Consider the following 24,376-nt stretch of genomic DNA (forward strand, 5'->3'; position numbering starts at 1 on the left):
TCTTTGTAAAATTTATATACTTTAATGTGAAAACTGAGCTTTGTAGTAGTTTTTTTATTATTCAAAATTTTATTATTCATTATTAGTGAAAATATTTTTAAAGAATGCACTTTTGACTTTTTAACAACCAAGCCGGAGTCAAATCAACCCTATGTTTAAACAAAGTATTCTTGAACACTTTGCGACTCCAAATAATTATCACAGGAAAACTTCATAACAATGAAAATGTTTACATGAGATGCTCTTGTATTATTTACTAAGAAGTCTGATGAATCTGAATAGAGGGATACTTGAGTTGTAAAACATTTCTAAGTGCTCCATGGCAGATATGTGACAAGTTAAAAGTACCATCTGTACTTTGTACAGCTGTAAATTTGGATTTGTTCTGAGTTGCATGCTTGTGTATAAGCATGTGAAGATAATATTTGTGTTAGTCATTGGGGGTTATAAGACCGGACATACAAAATAATTTTACCAGCTGGCTGCACCTGTTCAAATGATCAGATTAAAGCTCATCCCTTGTTTAAAGGGGGAATTATAGTTAAGTTACATTCTAAAATGTAAAATGTTTTGGATTAAACTATATTCTCATCTACAAGATAAATTATTTACATTAATGTCAATGTTGATAAAATCAAATCAAATAAAATCTGTTAAATAGATTGATTGTGTTCCTAAGCTACAGTATGATCAATAGCTTTACATTGCATCTGCTAATGTAACATAAGTAGTAAGAAATGTTGGTAGTCCTGAAAACATGTTGCTTTTATTGATTTATTGCTTGAGGAGAATTGTGTCAAAGACATGTGGTAATGTAACGCAGGCAACAAGCTAGCTGTTTGTTAAAGCTACAGATGATAATTTTTCAAAAACTTTTTCAAATGTTTGTTGAAACTGTAGTAAATGAGACAAGAAAAAAAGCATGTCCCTCCGCCTCCTGATAGTGCCTCTCATGGGATTTGCTTTAATCCACTGTGGCTGAATGAAAACAATCAGTCAGAGCTCAGGAGTACCTAATGCCACGTTTGTGCTGGCTGGTGGGTGGTGCTTTAGTGCGACCGCTTCAGACATGGTAGATGGGTCACAAACTTCCTGCTTTCACAGCTAAACAGTGCACTAAAATATGTTTCTAAAAACATTTAAGGTGAGAATGAGGTAATTACGGCTGAGGCTATGGAATAAAGGGTGTTTTCTGCATTTTCAAGGTTGCATTACAGGTTGCATTACAGGCAGTTCCACTTGTTTTGATTTTTTGCCTTTACCCACTTTGTCATTATATCCTCCTTACTAATGATTATTGATCAAAAAAGGGAATTGTGTTAATATTTTTTCAAAGTACCAATAGTCATTCCTACAATATTGCCATATCAAAGAGGGAATTCAGTGAAAAAAAATTGTAATGTTCGATTCTGTCTCCCAATTAAAGCATAAATGATGTGCTTTTGAGGAGATTTTAAAAAATATCAAGATATACATCGTGTATCGAGATACAGCCTAAAAATATTGCAGTATAACTTTCAGCTTTGAGTTCACAAGTTCAGTGGCTGACATGACTGACGACTTTATTAGAGACTCCTCAGCTCTGATTGGTTGTTTTCTGATGGGCGGGATTCTTACAAATGCTTGATGCAATAAATGCACACTTGATGCGACAAATGCACATTTTCAGCAAATATGAGAATTTCTTTTTTTTTTTTTTTTTTTTACAAAGTTAAAGCAGAAAAGTGATGCCTCTTCTTGTCTCTCCTGTCCTGTCTGAGCTGTTGCTTGGACACAAAATACAGGCATTAAGATCAAACATTGAGTGAAATACACATTGTTGTTAATATAGTTTTTTACACTTAAGTGCATTGTTCAATATGAAAGCTATGATGTTGAGATTTTTGTTGAAATTGTTTTGGAGATGTGGTGATTCAACTGTGCAGTCATTTTGGAGACTGTGGTTTGTGCTGCTGTTATTGGACTCAGTAGTAGATTCAGTGACTTGTGATGATGGGTTTATTGTTGTTGTGTCTGTACACTATCTGCAACAGTGAGATTCTGTCTTGTCATATTCTTGAATCTTAAATCTTGAGGTTCCGGTCTTGCTTGAGCTCATTCCACCGAGTTTGTCTCAACACAACCTCAACTCAACCCTATTAAGTGATGGAGAGGCACAGGAACTGGGCCACATATCCGACAGCTGTGTCAAACAGCTTACCCAGAGTAACACTGTCCAGATGCTCGGCTCAAGCTCGGAACAGGAAATTCAAATGTTGAATTACAGATAGCAGAGAAGCTCTCATTTCACAAGCCGAAATTATGATTTTGACTGTATGTATATTGGGCACCTGAAGGGATTTAAAAAACGGATGAAGGGGTATTTCTGTAAAAATGTGGTTTTGCTGCTGCTCTGCACACGCTGCAGGGACATCAGAAATTCTCGGTTGTTGGCAGAAATAAATTCCTCCAGGGTCTGATGGAGGTAAGGATTTGGAATATAAGAGCCATCGATCATGTCTTGCTGTGGCACAGTTTCGTCTGGGGAAATTGCCAGCATCAGTCAGACGAAGTGAATGAATGTGGAGCAGAGCACACTGTGTTAGTTCACACAAAATAATATTCCAGTCCCTGCAGTCCAACTTGTGAATTCATCTCTCTGCCGGCTACTCAGTGAGGATCACACACTAATGTGATTATTGTCCTGGGCAAGGGGGCACTCCCGTGGGACTTCAAAGAGAGCAGATCAGAGGGAAAATGAGAAAAAGCTGTAAGCTGTGATGCACACAGGTGCAGTGCACTTTCTGAAGCCTATTCTTTTGCTTTAAACATATTAACAGGTTCAAAGTGGGGACTCTGACAGCATCTGGTATGTAGTTTCAGCCTACAGCAGCACATACAGTACATTCTGTATGATTTATGATAATGTCATGTGACATGCTCTGGTGATCAGTTTAAGTGTTTTTCACTCAGCGTATAAATTATGCAAAAGACTAGAATTAAAAGTCATAATCCGTGGCAAAAATAATGACAAGCTTCTCTGTGGAGACACCACTGTAGGTTTTATTCATTCCTGTTTTGTTTGATCATTCTGAGCAGAACTTCATATTTTAGAGAGACAAACAGCTTTCAGACAGACAAAAGAGCCACTAATTAGGCGCCGGGGAGCCGTCATGCTCTTTGTTCATGAAAAAATTGAAAGCTTTTCTTAAAATGCCCTTTACTGACAAGATAAAAACCTCTAGTGGTTGGAAACCTCTTCAGTTGTTTGTTCTCCTTCTTCTGCCTCTGCACCGGCAAGGCATTATGTTTTTGGATTGTCTGTGTATATCCGTCCATCCCATTACCGTGAAAGCATTATCTAAGAAATCTGAATTTGTGATTCTGATTAAAGAATGCCTCGAGAGAATCTCGTCAAATTTGGCATAAATGTCCACTTGGTCCCAAACATGAACTGATTAGATTTTGGTAGTCATAGATCAAAGGTCAGGGTCACAGAGACCTGTATCATTCTTGTGAATGCGATATCTCAAGAACACGTTGAAGGACTTTCTTAAAATGTGGCACAAACGTTAACTTGGACTAAGTGATGAATTGATAAGATTTGGGTGGTTATATGTCAAAGATCAAAGTCACTGTGACCTCATCTGTCTCAGTCTTGTGAATGCTATATCGCATGAATACCTTGAGGGATTTTTTTTATTTGGTACAAACATGTACTTTGAGTAAAGGATGAACTGATGAGAATTTGGTGATCAAAGGTCAAGGTCACTATGACCTTGCATCCATCTCATTCTTGTGAACGCAGTGTCTCCTGAACACCTTTCAGGACTTTCCTCAAATTTGGCACAAACGTCCACTTGGGCTCAACGATTAATTGATGAGGTTTGGGTGATCCAAGATCGAAGGTCAAGGTCACTGTGTCCTCACTAAGCACACGTTTGTCTAAAACTTAAGAATTCATATGAAATTATGACAAAATTTCACACAAATGGCAAATAGGATAAAATGGTAAGGTGATGATATGTTTCATTCAAAAAGGTCACTTCCCTGTGACATCATAATGTTTTGCAAAAATGCTTTTCTAACCATTATTCAACACCATAGGGGAGACATTTGGTCAGATAGTGAATTGGTGACACTAATCTTGGGTGTCCACCCTGAAACTGTGCTGGCTGTAGAGATCTTCTGTGCTGCCAGGGGGGAAGATGTGTGTGAAGCAACCATGCTTTCACAGACATGGATGTCAACTGTAACTGTAACCTGAGAGGTGTGCGGAGCCACAAGGGGGTCATTGTAGTTCCAAGTGAACTGCATCATACATTCACTTGTTCATTTCATCCCTCTGTGGCACTTGCATAAGGCTCTGTGGGGTCGCTGCAGGTTATGCGTGGTGTATCCCACTGTCTCCCTGGTGAGGTGGGGTCATAAGGGTCATTCTTCATTAGTTCGTATAGACCACTGGGGTCACAAACCCTGCAGTTCATCGGTGCAGCCACTCTATATCTTTTCCCAACTGAGCCTCATTCCTCCACACCTGAGAGTCTCAGCTCATTCCTCCATCCTTCTCCTGTGCTCCCCCTCCACCCAGCTCCAGTCTCCCATCACCTCATCCTGCTGAAGCTACAGACCCTGAAATATTAATGGTGTGATAATTGAACTGCCAAGCTTTCTGAAGTGCAGTAAAATGGAGCCAAATCTCAATTAGACAAGCATATTACCTAATATTGCTCCCACTTCCTAATCTCATTTAGCATCTTGTTTCTGTTTTTTCTCCTGCTACTAATATTTTAATAATAGATGAATTGCATGGCTAACCCTGTAGAATACTGATTGTGTGAAACATCGCCAAAGGTCAGAATACAATCTTTTCAAATTCTGAAGAGCAAAAAGGAGGAACTAAATCTCTAAACACAGAAGGAAATTAATTTCCACATAAAAAAAGTTTTGCCACTTACACAAGCTTTGTTTTTCACCAAGAGCTGGAAAGGGTGTCAGATTTGCAAGCTAAATGAGCAATTGATTATACAAAAAAGAACAAAATGACAACCCAAAGAAACCGCACTCATTACACACATCAGAAACAACGCAAGTCAATTGCCGCTTAGTGTTAATCAGCTAGGCCTTTGTTTTAATTGTTCTTGAATGATCAAATGGGAATCAGTGTGGAGGCATTATCAGGGCTGAGAGAGGGGCGTGTGGAGCCGCTGTCTTCCCGTCTCAGGTCTTTAACGAAGAGAATATTTTAATCCCGGCTGACAAGACGAGGATCTGCTTAATCCTATTACAGGCTTGCACATTAAACTACAGTAGGCCCACACTTCTCTGCCTGTTGTCTTTGTGTGAGAAAGAGGCAGATGGTGCCAGCTCAAGAGCCTACTGTAGTGAACTTTGAATGGCTGTGCTCAGACCCAACCCAGTTACTAAACAACACAGCCACAAGTGTGGAGAATGCTCCAGGAAACAACTTGTTGTTGTGGGGCGATTTTTCCTTGAAATCTAAGTCATGTGATCCTTACAGTGTGTGATCCTTTGTATATATTTGTTAATGTGTTTATAATTTAAAGTTACGGTGTGATGCAACACCAGATGGCGAAACCGTAAGAGTCAAGGAAGAGACAGAGCTTGCCAATTGTGGTGTAGAAGTGTGCCAAAGTCAGTGAAAGCTGCATAATGATCATTAGAGACACAGTGTACAAAAGTTAAAGCTGAGACTGAAAGCTGAAAGTAGTAACAATATAAATGCTGGTTACCATAGTGTTTTTGTTTGGGTTTTTTTTTTATAAGAAAATTAGAAATGTTACATTATTAACAATGTAAACATCCGAACACTCTGGGATAAAGCTGTTTCTAACTAAAATGGCTTTTTTTTTATCAGGAACTAAAAGCCCTCTTTTCCAAAAAAGTACAGCTGGATTGGTTTAGTCAGGTAAACACACAGGAACACACAGCTCTTAAATGTAAAGGACTGTTTGAAACGAGGCAACAAGACATCAGTGGTATGAATATTTTAGCCCAGTTTGCTTTACAGGCTATGGATAAGAAAAATTAGCAAGATTTTTAACATGTCGCTCAGCTATAAGATGAAACTTTAAATGTACCACGTGGCATCATTACGGGCTTTGGGAAAGTTTGAGAAGTGGCTGGGGAGCTTTTTAGTTTGACAAAGACATGAATGATGATGAGAAGAATTAGGTTAAAAAGCCTTTGTATCAAATTTGTCTACATTTGAAAGTGATACGTGTTGTTGACAAGGGAAAAGTTTGTCGGAGAGTGCTCTACATCTGTCACTCAGAGAGAGCTTTAGTGCGGAGGAAGATCTCACTTGGCCCATATGTCTTCAGCTCCCTCTCCGTTCCCCCTCCACCAAGAAGCTTCTGTCCCCTCTGAGCCTTGACTAAGTAAGGTTAGGGTTCATATTGGCCTTCCCACAGTGAGCAGCTTTTAACCTCCTGCCAGCTTCATCAATCTCAGGCTGGTGTGATCGCTGCTGAAAGGGGCGGGGATTAAGAACAGCCTGTCGTCTGTAAATCAGCGGAGCCTGAGGGGGCCCCTCTCGTGTTCATCATATAGGTCCAATAGGCACCATACCCTACCACTTCGATGTAGACATCGTCACTCACAGCGATTAAGCTCTAAGAGCCGACCGCCCTCATCCAGATGGCCGAGCTGGTTCTCGCTAAATGTTTAACGAGGGGAGAACAAATTAAATCAGAAGGCAAGTCATCAAGCACAGTTTGAACAATGTAATCCATCTAAGGTGGTTTGAGGTTGGTAAAGGATTTTGGCCAGCACAAAAGGACAATGAGAACACAATGTCTTGTGAGGATTGTAACCCCCCTTCCTCTTCTCCTAGTCAGGCCAATCTTCACCAACAAAGCACAAGCCAATTAGCACAAAGCCCTTACCTTTTGATTTTAATCTGTGTTTAGCAACATAAATCACCATGTCTGGGAAAGACTGAAACAAAGCAAAGCCTGAGGCATTTTTCTGGATGACTTATAACTCCGAGACACCAATCTTCAGTTGGAAATAAAGTCAATAGGCTTGAATTGTGATTGAGAGTGGTTTGGATGTATATAATGTATAGCGCTCTGAGAGTCTGGAGCCTTGTTGGTGATGGTGGGGTTGGGTGGGGCAGGGGTCACAATGGATCAGAAAGCCAGTATTGAGTCAGAGACAGAGTTAATACCATTAACATGAGGCACGGTTGAGAAGTTCAGAGAGCACGTTTGTCTGAAAACAGGTCTCCACTGAATGAATGAAATCGAACTCTTTTGTTCTGTGGTCAGTTATTTAATTACATCTCATGAACATTTGACCTCAGTGTTTCCTATTGAATTTGTTAAAGCCGCAAGAAGATTAGAAAAGAGTAACAGTCAGGGACCACAGTGAACGCCAATCTCTCTTCTGTACATGTCTTGGTTACTACAGCTTAACAACCAGTATTGGGAAGTTTTTATAACAAATTTCGCCACTGATCACCGAATACATGCTCTAAACTTTAATTTGTAATGTATTTCATTAAAGTACTCCTCACATATTCTTAATACCTTGGATTACTTTATGAATCATTTTGCTCAGCTCATTTGTTTGGGTCTTCTATTTTTATGCCAAACACATGACGTGTCCTGGCTGTGCATCATCTTGCTGTTTTCCTGTAGAAGGTGCCCTGCACAAACTTTTTTAATCACCTGTTTATGAGAAATGAGTGCCTCAAATGAATGTTATACCATATCGTAACAAGAAGTGATTGCAACTCTCTGCTGATACAGAATCTGTTAAATATGCACTTCTGTAAGGTCAGGTGGACAGATCAAATATCTATCAGCTGTTTGCTCGATGTAGAGATGTAACTGCTTAAAAGACAGGCGGGTGTTAAATTTCTTGTTCAAAATGTTTACACTTTTTGAACAGAAAGCACAGAATTCTTTGTCCCCTCTCTCAATTCAACATAAATGATTTTGTGGGTCTGTGAATGCAGCTCAGGCAGAACTCGCCATGAATTCTTTTTTCTTCTGCAATAGTTTGAGAAGTTCCATTCACAGCATGAATAAGAGATTTGTTGATTCAGTCAAAGCTGATCACAGGACGAAAGCAGCAGTTGCAGAGAGATGAGTGAAAACAAACTTTTAGATCCACCACAATGAACACTTAAGTTTCACTATCATAGCACCTCACATTCTGCTGCTCCATCTGTGCCCAGAGTACACCCTGCACTCTGTGGGCAAAATGAACAGCCAAATTACAAATATTGTATATACCAATGGCACTCCTACTAATGGTAAAACCAAACAGAAAATGTCAAATATATACATAGCAGCAGACATTTTAATCATGCCACCAAGTAACCTGTTTTTAAAGACAGTAACTTTATTCAAAGTAACAACTATTTAGACTGTGACAGAATACAGTTGCTCAAATTTTGCCTTTTATATATGTAATGCTTTTCCCTGTATTCAGTTACTTTCCTATCCTGACAGTGAGCAGCAACTACTTTACCAGATATTACAAGGTACAAGGTATATTTATTAGTTATATGTAAATATACAAGGTATATTTATTTTTTAAAATTTGACCTTGATCCTGCTACATCTTTTGAGTTGAAAGATGAGTTTGATTAAAATCACCAGCTACTGTGAAAATTCTATCCGGTTGCTTGGGCATGTTGCTGCTGATGGCATCATTCAACTCCTGCAGTGCACTTTTTTTTAATATTCGTTGGGAGTCTTGTGTCCTGTCAGCTCTGGACAAGGTCCGCTCATCCAGAGCAACAGCTACCAGGATGTTGGGGGTTAACCATGTCTCTGTAAAGATTTGCGCAGTCTCTGATTTGTTGCTGAGAGAGCCCCAATCACATCTCATCCACTTTATTCTCCTGCGACCAGACATTAGCCAGAAGAAGGTTTGGTAGAGGAACAGCTCCCGGTCCAAGACGAGTCAGCCACGCTCTCCTCCCTCTCTTCATCCGGCACTTTCGGTTTCATTTTACCCCTCTGGTTTGACTGGTCACTCTGCATATGCCGTTGATGGGGATCCTCTCGCCGTCTGCTGCATTCAGTCCAAAACCCACACAACTTCCCTATGTTGATAAATGCTTTTCTAATGTAGAAAAGTTGTGCTTCAGCGGAAGAGGCCATTATTTGGCTGGCTTAGCAAACCCTTGTTACTATACATGTCTTGGTTACTACTGCTTAACAACACCAATGCCTCCTTTGACATTATTAATTCCAATTACTTTATAAGTATGGTGCTCCTTGCATGTTGAACCAGTCCTGTTTCACATGAGCACCAGCAAAACGCCTTGTAGAACAGCTTTATGATTTCACATTTCTCTAAAACTAATGCTCCACTGTTAGTTTGTGGCAGCATTTGTTAGCTGTTCAGCTAATTACTCCAGCATGACCCACCAGGCTGGGCCCCGGCCAACACGAGGAAGACTAATGAACTGACACCCCAGAGACAGTTAAATTCCCATACATCGCTCCCTTCCGTCCTCCTCCCTCCTCCAGTTCTGCACTCTGGACCCATCATGTGCTCATTATGGTCCACACTCTGGTCTGTTAGCTGGAAAATGATCCAGTGCTCTGTGCTCTGCAGCCTGTCAGTGTGCGAGAGCAGACAGCTTACTCTCCCTGACTGTTAACTACGTATGCTATTTATGCCGCACACCCCTCAGGCAGCAATATTTGCTGCAATAATAGATAAATGTGTAGCTGCATTGTTAATCTCTTTGAGTCATTGTTATCAGAAACATGCAGGCACAGATGAAAACAGCATTGTGATTAAATCGGCTCTGGAGTATCTTAACTTTGATGGTAATTTTGATTTCACTCTGGGCTTGGTTTTAGAATAAATGCCTTTTCTCTCAGTAATGCCGAACATCTGCTATGCATTAATAAATCTACAGGCTCCTTTATTTGTTTATTTATTTATTTCCATTGTCCCATGGAAAAGACACTTTCTACTACACACTTTCACAGACATCAAACTACAGAACAAGCCGAGTCCCAGGGGAAGGGGATGATAGGAGGCTTTAATGTGAATATTTCTTTGTCACAGCAAAATGTGAAGTAGCACAGAGCAGAGTCCCTGTTGATGCAAATGAAAATGTGCGGTGTGCCTGGTTATGCCTGGCTGAGCAGAGAGCAGTCGGGCTCCCAGTCACGGGGGATTTGTTGTGTTTGGGGTTTGCCTTTTCTGTCTGCCAGCGTGTGGGTGGATTCATGGGGGCCTTCTCCGTCTGTGCTACTCTCACAGGTACCGCATCTTCGGCGTGCCAGAGAAATGAACTGAGAACTGAGTAGGAGAGAACACTCGTTTCCTGAGGACGTCTGAGATTTAAACAGAAACCATGAGGTTGCAGAGGAGCCCGGGACTGGTCACCGTGCTGGGCTTGATCACCTGTTTTTGTGCCTTTCATACGACTACAGCCATTGATATCCCACTGGAGGGTGAGTGCTGACTTGTACTATGTAGGAGGCTGCATATTTGTTTTGTTGACTGCTACACTTCAAAGCAAAGTAGCTCACACAACAAGTCTCTTTTTGAAAAACAATGACATCATTTTGTTGAATCTTCAGTGAAACAGGGAGCTTGTTCCTAGAAAAACAACTTTGCTGTTGAGATTTTAAATATACATTTTCAATGCAGTTTGCACCACAAACAAAAACGATGGTATTGCAGAGGAAGCATAAAACTCAGAAAAACATATCTGAAAATCTGGGTAAATTATTAAGAATAAAGCTACCTAGATAGATAGATACTTTCAGTGGCATCAATGCATCGATGCACTGAGCCTTTAAATCATTGGGCCCATTTACACCTGATGTTTAATATGCATCTTGGGTGATCCAGTCAAACCTGGAAAGCTCAAAGTCTGTCTGTACATACCTGGCATTGTAATGTGTCTCCACATTCATCACAAGTGACTGCCTCACTTACCCGCACTTTGTTTTCAACCAGCAAGAGGTTTTTTTATGCTATATGTACATTTAAAGGCCTGACACTAGAAGACCACTGCTGCAGGAGTGCAAGCTCCTGCAGGAGTGAATGAGTGCTGTGTCAGCATCAACAGAAAGTTGGGAGTTTGATAAGCAAGTTAACTGGGTAGTTGGTCCATCAGTGTGGCCCAGGACACATCAGCGTACACACTGCTGGAACAATGTGGCTATTTGTGACCCAGAGCACCTCCAAATTCTGTCTGAGTGATTGGATCACAAGATGCATTACAGACACATCGGGTGCATTCACACCTATACTTAAAACTGTCCACTTGTTATTCAGTCACCCAGAATGCCTTTTGATACCAGGTGTTAACAGGGCCATGGAATGTACACAGTTAAAACACTGTAAATTGGTTAAACTTAAAACATGAGAATTTGTTCATTCAGCTTGGAAATGTAAAAGTAATTGAATTAAATTCACTGACTTTGAGAAAAACAAGTTAAATTAACTTAACTAGCATGTCTCTGAATACATGTTGAAAGCACATGTTTTACACACAACTAGTCTCCAAGACAAGAGCAATCAAACGATTTTTGATGCATTTTAACCATCAAGCAATACATGCTTTGTAGTGTTTTGCTCATTATCTTTGTTCAGAATCCAAATTTTAATTTTAGTGTAGTGAAAATGCAACAAAACACTTGTTCAAATCACAATTTCACAAGATTTCAAGTCAGACAAAGTGTTGAAGTGACTGAAAATGAAAACTAGAAAGTTTAAACTAAATTAACCTAATTTATTCAGCACTTTTATATTTATATAAGGTTAAAAGATTAGTTGTTTCCACTAAGTTGCTTTTTACAGTGTAGCAGTCCATTATGCATTGGCTGAATTTTAACATAACAGACACTTAACTCTTCTTATGAAACACATTTAAGGCTCCTTTAAGACAGGCCTTCATGAAGCGAGACGCAGCAGAGAGTAGGACAGGTTTTGTAAGAGGAGCCTCGCAATTGTTAATGCTCATCCACAGAGAACTTGTCCTTGGTTTAAGTTGAAGTGCTTTTATCAGAGAGGAGGTGTCGAATAATTTAGAGGCAAATAAATCCCACCAAAGAGAACTGTTACAGTCATCAAGCATTCTGTGAATGGAATATATTTACAGCTATTATCTTGTTGAATCTTTTTTTTTTTTTGTTTCTTTTGTGTTGGATCTGCCTGCATCCCAGTTTCCTTGGAAACGCATATCAAACCTCTCCCTTTAAATTATTCAAAATATCTCTTAAGGGCTTGACAAAGAACAGTTCAAACAGGTTTTCCAAAAAGGCAAACCTGTTTCAAGTCTCAGTGATGTCACAATATCTTTTTAATTCAGTCTTCTGTTTTGTATTACTCATGTGTGTTTAAAAGGGTTTATATAGAGAGTGCTTGTGACATGAAGAGATTATTCCCAAACTGCTGACTGTTTTTGTTTTGTTTATTTTCCCCCTGCTGCCATGGATTTTGTAGTTTTAGGTCATGTAAACAGTAAGTTCGCTCCACCATACCGTAGCTGGTATTAGTGACATCCTCGGCTCTCATCTGTTAATCGCCTTGGCTTGCTGTTGAGCACAGCAGCAGCTTTACACACAGCCATATGTGTTGGATCTGAATCTCATGTGTCATCAGTCATGACTCCATAATACTGATATTTGAGCTTACAGGACTCATGGCTTGTCCTCATTTCCCTTTACACTTGGTCATGGAGTATTAATACTCATTTTGTTGTGTTTGTTCCATGCTTAGCTCATGTCACATCAACTGTGTCACCATAAGATCACATGAGACTAAATGAGAGTTTTATGCCAAAATAAAACCAATTTTACAAAATGACATTTAAATGACAAAACATCTACTGGATAGCCAAATTAATACATAATTCACTTATTTTGAGTAAAGTCATTGTCAGTATTTTATGGTAAAAAATGTTTTGGTATAGAACTCTGCATATAGAGACATAAATTAACCACCACAAGACAGCGGTTCCCAACCTGGGGGTCAAGACCAGTCACTAGATGATTAAAGGGATGAGTGATTTCTGCTTTTCCTAAGAGATACTGCAGGGTTTCCCACTCATTTATTTATTTTTGGCAGCCGACCACAGTATCACAATATCATATCTCTCGCGTACTCTGATCACAGATGGAGCAGAAGAGCGCCAAGTGCTGTGAAAGGGAAAATTAAAAGTTCATTAATTTAGACTTTGAACACTCTATTGCTTACAACAACAGCACTCTCATGTTAATGTTGTCAGTCGTTTTTCAAACCTACTTAAGGTGACACCTGCTGCATTTCCGTGAACAGCGCACCCCGTGATCCAGTGCAGGGTCTAACCTGTGTAATGGCAATACAACAGAAAGTTTATTTTCACTCACTACTGCAGCAGCTGCTCCTGTAATCAATCTTAGCTCTGACTGATCCAACCACAAACTGACGGACTGATCAATCCTCCACCCGGTGACTCTAACAACAAGCTGCTGCTGAGGAAAAAATAAATCCATGAATAGTTCCACTAACACTGTACTGAACTGTTACTTCAAGTATCTTAAAATCCCTCAAATTAAACATGCTACAAAGTTAAATTTACTTTTAAGTTGACTACTCACAATTATGTTTTCACAAAGGCCGTATATCCTTTGACTGACACCCCAGAGACAGTTAAATTCCCATACATCGCTCCCTTCCTTTGTCAAAAGTGCACAGTACTCTGTTTTAAGGGGTCAGAAGCTGCTGTGAAAGTAGTCCAGTTTGTTTCGGTACTCCATACTATTAACATACCCAGTACTAGAAAGCAGCCCTGGAAAAAGAGAACAGCAGCTGCCTGTTCAAACCCACAAACATAAACCCGCGTTTGTACAAGGAAACATCTGATTGTGTTGGGTCAACAGAAAAAATAACAACAAAAACAGTTTAATTAAACACCTCGTAAGATAAATCATTATTCACTGCATGTGGAACAACAACACATGAATAGAGCAGACCGTCAGTGAAGTTCTTCGTCAGTCTTGGTTGGATGTTTGACTGACTGACTGAGTTTCTACTGCAAAGTGCAGGCTATTTGTTGAACCAAGTTTCCTCTGACAACTCAGTTTGCTGATAGTTAAGTGTATCTCAGTGACCCTTAATGACATCACTTTAGTGGGACCTGGCAGCCAGCAATAGAATTCACTGTTGTGATAGAAAATCGTTTTTCCCACACTGGCAAGAACTTCAGTCTACTTTCACCCCTGGTCCACAAGCCCATTGGGTTAGGAACCGCTGCTGTAGAATCATGTTGAATTTGAGATACGTCTGACTACAGCTCTGTATCGAGGCCTGTGTTGTGTTTCTCACATTTTCATGCTTGTTTTGTTTGTTGCCCAGTTGAGCAGCTGCCTGACATCACAGCTCAGTCGCCCAGCTCTCTCATCGCCTTCCCTTTTGATGAGAGCTTCCCCATGACGTGTGAAGCCAAAGGGAATCCCGAGCCAGAGTGAGTACCGAGCCTTGCATCACTTCAGATGGCAAGAGGAGAGGATTTGAGAGCTTGTTAGCAGTTCGCAGACACACAGTAATAACAAAACAACAAACAGCAACAGGAGTTTGTCATCAACATGTTGTATCTGTGTGCTCTGGTTTGTAAAATGAGCAAGCTGCAGCTGAAGGACTTGACATTTCAATACCGGTTTCTTTATGTAGATTCAGATGGACAAAGAATGGCCAGGAATTCGACCCGTCTCTAGACCCCCGGCTGATGAAAGAGGAGAATTCTGGGACCTTTGTGATACCCAATAATGGGAACCTTACAGAGTACCAGGGAACCTATCGCTGTTACGCCTCAAATAAACTGGGGACCGCCATATCGAAGGAGATTGACTTCATTGTGCCCCGTGAGTAACATACATCTGTGTGTGTGTGTGTGTGTGTGTGTGTGTGTGTGTGTGTGTGTGTGTGTGTGTGTGTGTGTGTGTGTGTGTGTGGTGCTCTGTTACAGTGCTTTCAAAGTGATTCAGGACCAGCAGACCTGTATAATGACTGCACCTCTCCATTGAGAGCTTTTCATTGTATTGGACGTGGCAGAAAGTCATTGAGGCTCCTGAGCTCTCCCACCCCTTGCAGCATCTCATCCATAGCACCGTATTGGAAAAAGCATCGAGTGTGATTCGGCCTCTCCATCATTTCCTTTGCTACATTTTTCATTTTGTTCCCAAACAACAGTACATACATTCTCAAAGAAAATTCACTCCAAGGGGCACTTTGACTAAATTTGGCCAGGCTTCAACCACTCAGTAGTGGTGACAAGGCACACACAATAGTTGAAGTGATGTCTGTTTTGTTTCTGCTGGGCAAGAACTGAAAAATCACACAGAATTTAATCTACAGAATGATACAGAGCCCAGAATACACATCCCATGCCTCCCCATAAATCCAAGAATGATTTTACTGCCATCTTCTGGAGAAGAAGAGGACTGCATTAGTTATAATTCTTCATTGCTGTCTGGCTTCATTTACTCACTGTGGGTCCTGTCTTTTCTTCTAGATGTTCCAAAATTTCCAAAAGAAATAATTGATCCTGTTGTTGTGGAGGAAGGCCAGCCTTTTGTTTTAGAATGCAATCCGCCAAAAGGAATACCTCCCCTCCAGATTTACTGGATGACTATCAGTAAGTGACACCTTTTATTTATCAAAAATTTAGGATATTAGTTGGAATCCCATTAGCTGTTGCAGAACATCAGCTCCTTTTTCTGGGGTACACAATACTGTTTTATGTGCAACTTAGTCGAAAATGAAAAATAAACATATTTTAATTTTAATGATGCACCCTTCATCCTCAACTGTGACCTGCTGTACTTAAGTAGGTATATGTAAACAGCAAAAAAATCTTAATTTTCAAAAAAAAAAAATCACCTCTTGAATTTAATACCCCCATAAACTTTGTTGACACATTGTTTAAACCTACAAACTTCATTGTAAATCCAATTAGAGATGCCAAAGTTCCCTCATGGGCCAAATATTCCAGGCTAAATTCTGTGGAAATCCTGTACACAGCATATTGCCTTTAAAAAAAGCATCATAAAACACTAATAAAGTGCTTGCTTGGACAAGCTGATACAGAATATACAGTATAAGTGATTCTGTCAAAATGTGTCAAATAAGATGACTTTTCTTAAAAGGCAATCAATGACAGTGGTGGCAAAAGTACAAAAGGAATACTACACTCACCAAATGATCATTTGTTTAACAGTGTCTCGCCCTGTCTGACATTGAATTCCTGAAGAAAACTGTGTTTTTCTCACATCTCTGGTGACTGAAGATTGAATCCAAAAATGGCGAACATTCTTGTTATCATGCAATATATATATATATATATATATATATAATAAAGTCTCATTTATTGAGTTGTATGCTCAATACTTCCCAAAAAAACAGCCTTTTCTGGGGGGTAACTAAATGTCACACGGCATTTATCCATGCTGTCTTCAAAGTTGGACTGCATTCACAAAAACAACTGGGAGTTTTAAAGGGTTAATTCAGATTCACCTAAGTCATACAATAACACACACTAACAAACTGATTGAGGCAGAGTCAGTAAAATTACTGTTTTTTGGGGGGGTTTCCAGTAGAATCTGGCTTTGAGGAAGCATAGATAAGTTTTACTTCTGTGAAGTTCCATGTCAAAAATATTTGAATAGTACTCAGCATACGACTGGATTAAAGAGACTTGGATTATAATGCATGAGTTGTATGAGAATTTGTAAACATATATTTTGATATAGCTTTTTTGTTTTTGTTAACTGTGGACCCCATTTACCTCAATTCACTAATGGTTATTTGAGGTGATCAAGTGTACCTTTGATGTCCAAATCTTACTTAAGTAAAAGCACAGATGTATTATGACAAAAATGTACTTAGCTTTTCAAAGTAAAGGCACTGCATCTGCAGGAACATGTTCTCTATAACTGATATATTATTATATGCCGCACCGTGGCTTAACGCTGATAGATTGAAGCCTAACCAGCATTTTGTGGATACAGCAGATGGAGTTGGAGCCCATTTCAACTATTTTATACATATGGGTAGTCAACCTTGTGGCACACTCCAAATGATAATAAGATAAATCTGAAAGGCTGAGATTATTGATGGAGATCAAAAGAAGAACCCCCTGGGTTATTATATAAAATAGTATGTATTTTATAAACTCAGCTTTTGATAGAACAATTTTGTATGTAAAATTTTTATCTGAAAAGTTATTGGTGAAAATTGTCAGATAAACATAGTGCAACAGAAGGTACAATTCTTTGCTCAGTAGTGTATTAAAAGTTAAATGCAAGAAAAAACAATACTCAAGTAAAGTACAGATACCTCAAAATTGTACTATTGTATTATGATACTTGAGTATATACACTTATTTATATCCTACTCCCGCTTAACAGGGAAACACAGAGTTTAGTTATGCCAGACTTTCTCATAATTTAAAAATGCTCAGGATATAAAACAAACAACCGAAAACAAATGAAATCCTCCTCTTCCCGTGCCCAGATCTCCAGCACATAGAGCAGGACGAGAGGGTTTCTATGGGCTTGAACGGAGACCTTTACTTCTCCCACGCCGTGGAGAAGGACAGCAGGAGAGACTACTGCTGCTTCGCCGCCTTCCCGAGAATACGAACTATCGTTCAGAAGACAGCCATGTCTGTCGTCGTGAAGACAAGTAGGTGTCACTTCAGCTCCTTCATCTTCATTCGCGTGCCATCTTTCTCTCAAACCGGCATGATGCAAATTTTGATTTGTTTTCAGAGCGCTGATCATTTCCAACATGTTCATTGATGTCCATATTCACAGCTGCACTTCAAAAGGCATCCAAGTTTCGTGCTGTCTTGTTTACGTGCATCTTCCTGGTTTTATGTTGTGATTCTGATCTTGGTGATGTTGTCCACGCTTTCCTCATGTTCATTGTTTTATTTTTTCTGTTTGTTTCTTTGTCTCATCCACCTCCATTTCAGAAAAAAGTGACATGAGTCCTGAAAGTGGTAAGTTTTTAGTTTTTAGAGTGAAAAACACTTTGAGATGTGTTTTAGTTATAAACAGCTGTGTGTATACAAATCTATAGGATCTAGAAGTGTCGTCTTCTGATTTCTGTTATACTGTCTAATTCTCTGCTGTACTTCCTCAGCTAATGCCATCCTTGCGAGAAAACCTTCTCTTTTGACGCCCTCTAGTGGCGAATCAGTGACACAGCTTGTAAAGGGAGAAGACTTGAAACTGGAGTGTATTGCTGAGGGATTGTAAGTAATATATTTGCAGGCACTTTAGTATTTTTGATTTAAATTTATTTATTTATTGATTTGCTTTTTTACCATATATTTGTGTCTCTTCTGTCATTTACAGGCAATATGATAATTTTATTATACTCACACTTTGTCCTTTTTCTATCAGTCCGACTCCACAGGTTGAGTGGGTGAAGATGGGTCATAAACTCCCCACTAAAGCAAAACTGGAGAATCATGGGAAATTGCTGATTGTGCCCAGAGTTGAACAGGAGGACGGTGGGAAGTACATGTGCAAGGCAAAGAACACACTTGGGCACGTTGTCCATTACTTCAGCGTGACAGTAGAAGGTAACTGCAGCGTACTGTAGATCCACAGTGGTGTTAACATGTCTGACTTATTTAAAATCATTTAAACATTCGTCATTTGAATAACAGACTTTCACCCTTTTTAAGAAGCCAGTTAAGTAGAATTAGTAGCTTTATCATATCAGTAATTAATGATACTGTTTAAGTTCATAGAATAGGCTGGAATAGAATAGAATAGAATAGATGTATTGTCATTGAACATAATTTTGCAAACAAAATTTGCTGTGCAGTACTTAAAAAGACACATACACACACATTTAAACATGCATAGACTCTTTATAAATAATTAAGAAGACAGCATAAATAGCAGCAAGTGGCACAGAGTAAATATTGCACATGTCCCATGTTTTTGCATGTTGTTACAAAAAGGGAATGTGAATATTGGTGCACATTAAGTAATAAATAATAGTCCATGATGTGTAGTTCATGTGTAGTGTTATGATGACACGGCGGCTCATTGCGCCCTAAAGTAAAAGTCCAGCATTTTAAAACTTACTTTAGTAAAAGTAAATAAGCTTTCCTTTTATGTGAGGTAACAATTTTGCCTTTTGACTGATGTATTATTATATGTGTCCTTGTTGACTGATAATACTGATGCATCATTTTGAGCTTATGTTAAGTATTTTCTAGTGTGTGCTGTTCGGTGTTTAGGTCTTGTGGCTCCCAACCTAAGGATCAAGGCCCTCCAAAAGGTCACAAGATATAATTAATGGGGACATGTCATGATTGGTAGAGCAGGAAAGATGATAAAACAAAGTTCTGATGCACATACTGTATATATATATATATATAAATATAAATGTATGTGTATGTATATATATATTCATTTCTTTATTTATTAATTGCAACTTTGCTAGGACAACAAATCTATGGTGGCCGAAGACTGTGCAGTACTGTATATTGTTAAAGAGGATGTTCTGTGAATATAGAGAAAGGAGGATAGTTGCACGCATATTGCTTTAGATGCAAAGCCATTATAAAATATCGTTTGGTAAAAATGGTGCCTAATACACACCTTCCTGATGATACAGCTCAGAGTAAATGATTGTCGTCTGAATAAAATTGAAGTCATTGTGCAAGTGTTACTTTTTAATTGAATATTCAGTGAGTAACCACAATGTCCTCTGCTTTGAGTGATTTCTTTGGCTCTCTGCTGTGCTCAGTGCTACGCTGAGCTGTCTCTCATCTGTGTCTGTATGGAGGTGTATGTCATTTCACTTACTTCTGAACATTATAACTTCAGGTTGTATGGCGGGAGCTGGTACATCTTGCCTAGAATGTTTCAGCATTGATCCTGGGGAGACAGTCGGCAGCTGAAGTGCCTCTTGTGCCTCAGTATCTCTCTGTCAAACCTTTAGATGTAGCATTTATTGCAGCAGGACTCTTGTACTGAATAACATAATGTACACCGTACAGCTGTTCCTGTGATTGTGTCCACTCTCTGTAAATGCCAAGTGTCTTTCTCATAATGACACTCATCAGTTTGAATATATACTTATTCTTCACAGAGCCTCCTGAGTGGGTGGTTGAGCCTGAGAGTCAGCTCAGTATGATCGGCTCAGACGTGCTCATCAAGTGCTCTGCCACTGGGACTCCTCAGCCGACGATAACGTGGAGGGTGAACGGTGAACCTCTGCAGGGTCAGTCCCACCTCACATTCACTTCATCTGTTTTATTCCTTTATACTAAGGGAAGGACATATCGATTATGCTGGATGTATTGCTGCTTGCTCTGCGCGGGATGTATAAAATGACTATCTTGCAAATGTCGGGTATAAATTGTCACTTTTTTCTCAGCTACTGGCAAGAGACACATTTTGGGTTTCGGTTGTCTCCTTCTTTCTTATTTCTCTCCCTCTAAGAGACACAAAACCACCCACATAGACCACTCTCTCCTGGGCTTTAGTGTGTGAGCAGGCAAGATGTGTGGTTTTGTATCTTTAGGGCTCCAGACTACAACCATGAAGTCACATTTTGCAACAATGGAGCACCAGTACATCTTGCAAATATTAACAATGTATGACCTGGAGAGCTCTACTTTCTTTCCTGCTCACAGTGAATATATGCTTATCGGTATCGCTGTAACAGTTTGATTTTCCACAAACTGCGAATAGCCAACTGTTGACCAGAGGCTTCAGATTTACAGCAAAACATGAACACCTCCCGAGAGTAAGGGTTCAGCTTTGACTTACTTCAGTTTATGCTTCACTAAACGTAATCATAAGAGCACTTCATTTAGATTTCATATAACATGTTTCATTTAACTTCATTATAGTAATACATCATTTAACTTAATTGTAACAGTATTTCTTTACTTAATTATAACAATATTAGAATTAAATGTTATTGTAAGTGTACTATATTTAACTTTATCATAACTGAACTATATTTAACTTTTTTCACAACAGTACTTTATCTAAATTCATTTTAACAGTATTTTAAGTAGTTTGTTATTTTAATAGTCTTTGGTGGTTTAAGGAGATTTCAAAATACTGAGAAACATATCATGCATGTATACAGCCTAAAAATATTGCAATATTATTTATCTGATATAAGATCCAGCCTTACTTTCCACTGTGGGCAAGTCCTGATCGCTGGATGATTGTTCATGAACAAAAAGGGAAAAGGCTGATGTTGTTAAAAGTGGGGGTGAGAGATAGTCCAGGCCTGTTGGACCGGCTGAGTTTTTGAGTCCACTCTGTCTTTCTTATACACACAGTGTTACAGCATGAATGGTGACGATGTAAACTTTTGTATTTACTGAATGTCTCTTTCGTCTATCAAAGGGTCCTCCACAGCCAACAGGAAGGTGTTTGATGACACAATCGTTTTACGTAACGCCAAACCGTCTGACAGTGCAGTCTATCAGTGTGAGGCCTCCAACAAACATGGAACCCTTCTGTCAAATGCGAACATCATGATTATGAGTAAGTACCTCCAGCTCTGTGTTCTACCATCATGTTTTTATCAAGAACATGAAAACAAAGACTTTGCTTTAAAGAGTATTTGTTTCACCGTGTTTGTGATTAAGTGTCAGACTTTGCAATGAGTCACTTGGAGAGTGCTGACTGATGTGTCAAGCCTGGCGCTGATGTCGCCGTATGCCATAAAGCAGCGAGGAGCCCAGGGAAAGAGGGCTATCTACAAGCTGTACTCCTTCATTCAGGCTAGTGTGTCTCCCTGCGGAGCAACAAGCCCAGTTCCCTGCCATTTATATGCTAACAAGTTCCCCCTCTATTCCATACTGATTTCAGGGCCATAAGATAAACATGTGCTGCTTTACAAGTGCAGATAAAAAAAAAAGGAAGCAGAATGTTGCTTTTGTTGCTTGGCGCAAATGTGGGGAGTTTGTTCTCGGTGACACAGGAGTTAATAAAGCTGGACAGTCTCTGAATGCTAAGTCCCGGCGGCTGCCTTTGTAAACAATTAGCAGAGACAGACCATTTTAATGGGAGGCTTTGGCTACAACTGATAAGGCGCACGCGCTCGGCGAACTCATTATTCCATTGTTTTCTTCTTTGATTTCATTTTCGCATTTACACATTTCTGACAGCCTGACAGCTGAGTCATTTTTTGACACAAAAGAGCCTGCAATTAACGCAGAGGGTAGGCTACAGCGCTGTCGCCTCATTTAACCCACGATTATGCGCCTCAGTCCTCCCCGTTTTGTCTGGTTTTAATTTGCAAAACTGATCTCGCTCTGTGTTCTTACTGCCTAAAAGTCCTGAAAGTACAGCAGTTCAGGCCAAGGTTCTTTCGTGGTGAAATATCCACATTAGGACATCCTCTGCTTTCCTAACATTGGGTTGATGATTACAGATCTGCCCCCCATGATTTTGACCAGGGAGGGGGAGGATTACTCTGCTGTGGAGGGGAAAGGAGTGATGATGCACTGCAAAGTCTTCAGCTCTCCTCCTTCTACAATCACTTGGTGAGTGTGCAGTTTGTTCCTTTCTTCCAAACACCAGCAGAGAGCAGTAGATCTCAACTGTTGGATACATACAGTTCTGTGTTTCTTTATTGGTCAGCCACTGCTTCTTTAAAAACTGTTCATATTTACAGGGTTCCCATGGTCATGGAAAATCTGGGAAAGTCATGGAATTTAACAATCTCATCCTTCAGGTGTAACCAGTAGTGTTAAGTGTTGAGTTTAGATGAAGAGGCAAACAGGACATCTTTGAAGGCAATCTCCCTTTTTTCTGACAAAAGACATAAATAACAGAGTCAAGAGGAATGTGTTGATGTGCTACACGTGAAGTTTAAGCTAGCAGGTAAACTCATAAATGTAGTTCAACAGAAAGGATAAAATTGTAATCATAAAAATATTTTTTTATGATTACAATGTCGCTAAACTCTCCCATGGAGGATAAAGGTGGGACACACATATAGGAGGGGGGACTTCTGGAAGTAGAATCACGTTCTATGTAATGTAACATCACATTGAATGTATTTTCTGTCAGTTAGCTGTTAGAAATAATGTAGCTCTAATAAACGTTGACTTAGAGCAACACAATATATCGTTTCAGCATCGACACTGCAATGGACAAAAGTCCAATGAGGCAAAATAACACAAACATCTTATTTGCTGCTTGATACAAATGGAAAACTCGCTCTCTTCTCATTTTCCAAGACTATTACTGGCCAAGACTTCTCCTTTGAGACAGGTTCCATAAATATCAGGGTTTGTACAAACAGGGACAAGTCAAATTCAAGGACTTTTAAGCACTTTTTCAAGCACTTTTTTTATTTTCTTATTCTTAACTTATTATGGGTTTACTGGTTATTATTCACGCATGTGATTTGCAATGTTAAAAAAGAAGCAGTAATTAGAAATGAATTGCAAGCATGGCCATTGCTTCCTAATTTAAAACTTTTTTTTTTTTTTTTTTTACACAATTTTGTTATCATTTCTAAAATAATTTTAAATTCTGTTCTCCTCATTTTTTCAATTACTTTTTTGAAGGACCAAGTTTAAAAAAATGTCAGATTTTTGGGGTATTCCAGCACCTAAATGTACTAAATTGAAGTATGTCAAGCACCTTAAGCTCCTTGTATAAACCTGGTATATGTGATGTAGTGTGGCGGCATCTGTCAAAGGAACACTCTCCTGAGTGTGTGTTTAGGAAAGTACCAGGCCAGCCAGTGCCGCAGACACACGCGCATGTTTTTACAAAATTTTATTGTGGGCCCTTGAAAAGTACGGAAGATTGGAAATATTGTGCATGAAGATGTGTGGGAGTCCTGTATTTAATTTGATCTGAGAGTAGTCTAAGACTCAAATGCTTGTTTTCCAGGAGCAAAGACGACTCCTCTGAATCCGTGGAGGGACCGAGGTACACCATTCACGACAACGGGTCGCTGGAGATCCTCAGCATAGAAAAAGAAGACACGGGACAGTACACGTGTCTAGCTAAAAACAAAGAGGGATCATCGGCCATTGACGCCATGCTCTATGTGAAAGGTAAACAATTTTACCTGTGAAAGTGTTTTCTAGCAGCTCACAGTCCTTGAAATGTAACTAATACGCTTGTGCCTACGGAAGATCCCACTAGAATAGTGGCGGCCCAGAAGGACCTGCAGATCTTAATAGGTACCACGGCCCAGCTCTCATGCCTCGCAGAGTACGACAAGTCCTTCAGCAATGACTTTGAGCTCCTGTGGGAAAAAGATGATATGGAGATAACCCTAAACTACACTGAGAATTCAAGGTAGGATACTGCTTTTTTTTTACAGCATTGCAGACTTAATCTCAGCTGGAAAGTTTTCATCAATCAATACCATGTCTCCATCTTTCTGT

The 24,376-nt window shown here is 39.5% G+C and overlaps 1 protein-coding gene across 4 annotated transcripts in view; it reads left to right on the plus strand.

Moving 5' to 3' along the window:
• chl1b (cell adhesion molecule L1-like b) overlaps positions 1-24,376 on the plus strand; it is a 90,287-nt gene that overhangs the window by 36,594 nt on the left and 29,317 nt on the right. The window contains exons 2-15 of one of the 4 annotated variants that reach the window (XM_042499211.1): positions 10,240-10,433; positions 12,436-12,453; positions 14,329-14,437; positions 14,644-14,834; positions 15,485-15,607; positions 17,485-17,655; positions 17,948-17,974; positions 18,118-18,229; positions 18,381-18,562; positions 20,089-20,220; positions 21,366-21,506; positions 22,399-22,510; positions 23,874-24,040; positions 24,122-24,287. In XM_042499211.1, coding sequence (XP_042355145.1) covers positions 10,334-10,433; positions 12,436-12,453; positions 14,329-14,437; positions 14,644-14,834; positions 15,485-15,607; positions 17,485-17,655; positions 17,948-17,974; positions 18,118-18,229; positions 18,381-18,562; positions 20,089-20,220; positions 21,366-21,506; positions 22,399-22,510; positions 23,874-24,040; positions 24,122-24,287 — 1,751 coding nt within the window. In that variant the 5' untranslated portion in view covers positions 10,240-10,333. The remainder of the gene's footprint in view (positions 1-10,239; positions 10,434-12,435; positions 12,454-14,328; positions 14,438-14,643; positions 14,835-15,484; positions 15,608-17,484; positions 17,656-17,947; positions 17,975-18,117; positions 18,230-18,380; positions 18,563-20,088; positions 20,221-21,365; positions 21,507-22,398; positions 22,511-23,873; positions 24,041-24,121; positions 24,288-24,376) is intronic. The other 3 variants (XM_042499228.1, XM_042499220.1, XM_042499236.1) reach the window with 3 other exon arrangements.

Source organism: Plectropomus leopardus, chromosome 2 (genome assembly GCF_008729295.1).
Source record: "Plectropomus leopardus isolate mb chromosome 2, YSFRI_Pleo_2.0, whole genome shotgun sequence".
NCBI classification, from domain to species: domain Eukaryota; kingdom Metazoa; phylum Chordata; class Actinopteri; order Perciformes; family Serranidae; genus Plectropomus; species Plectropomus leopardus.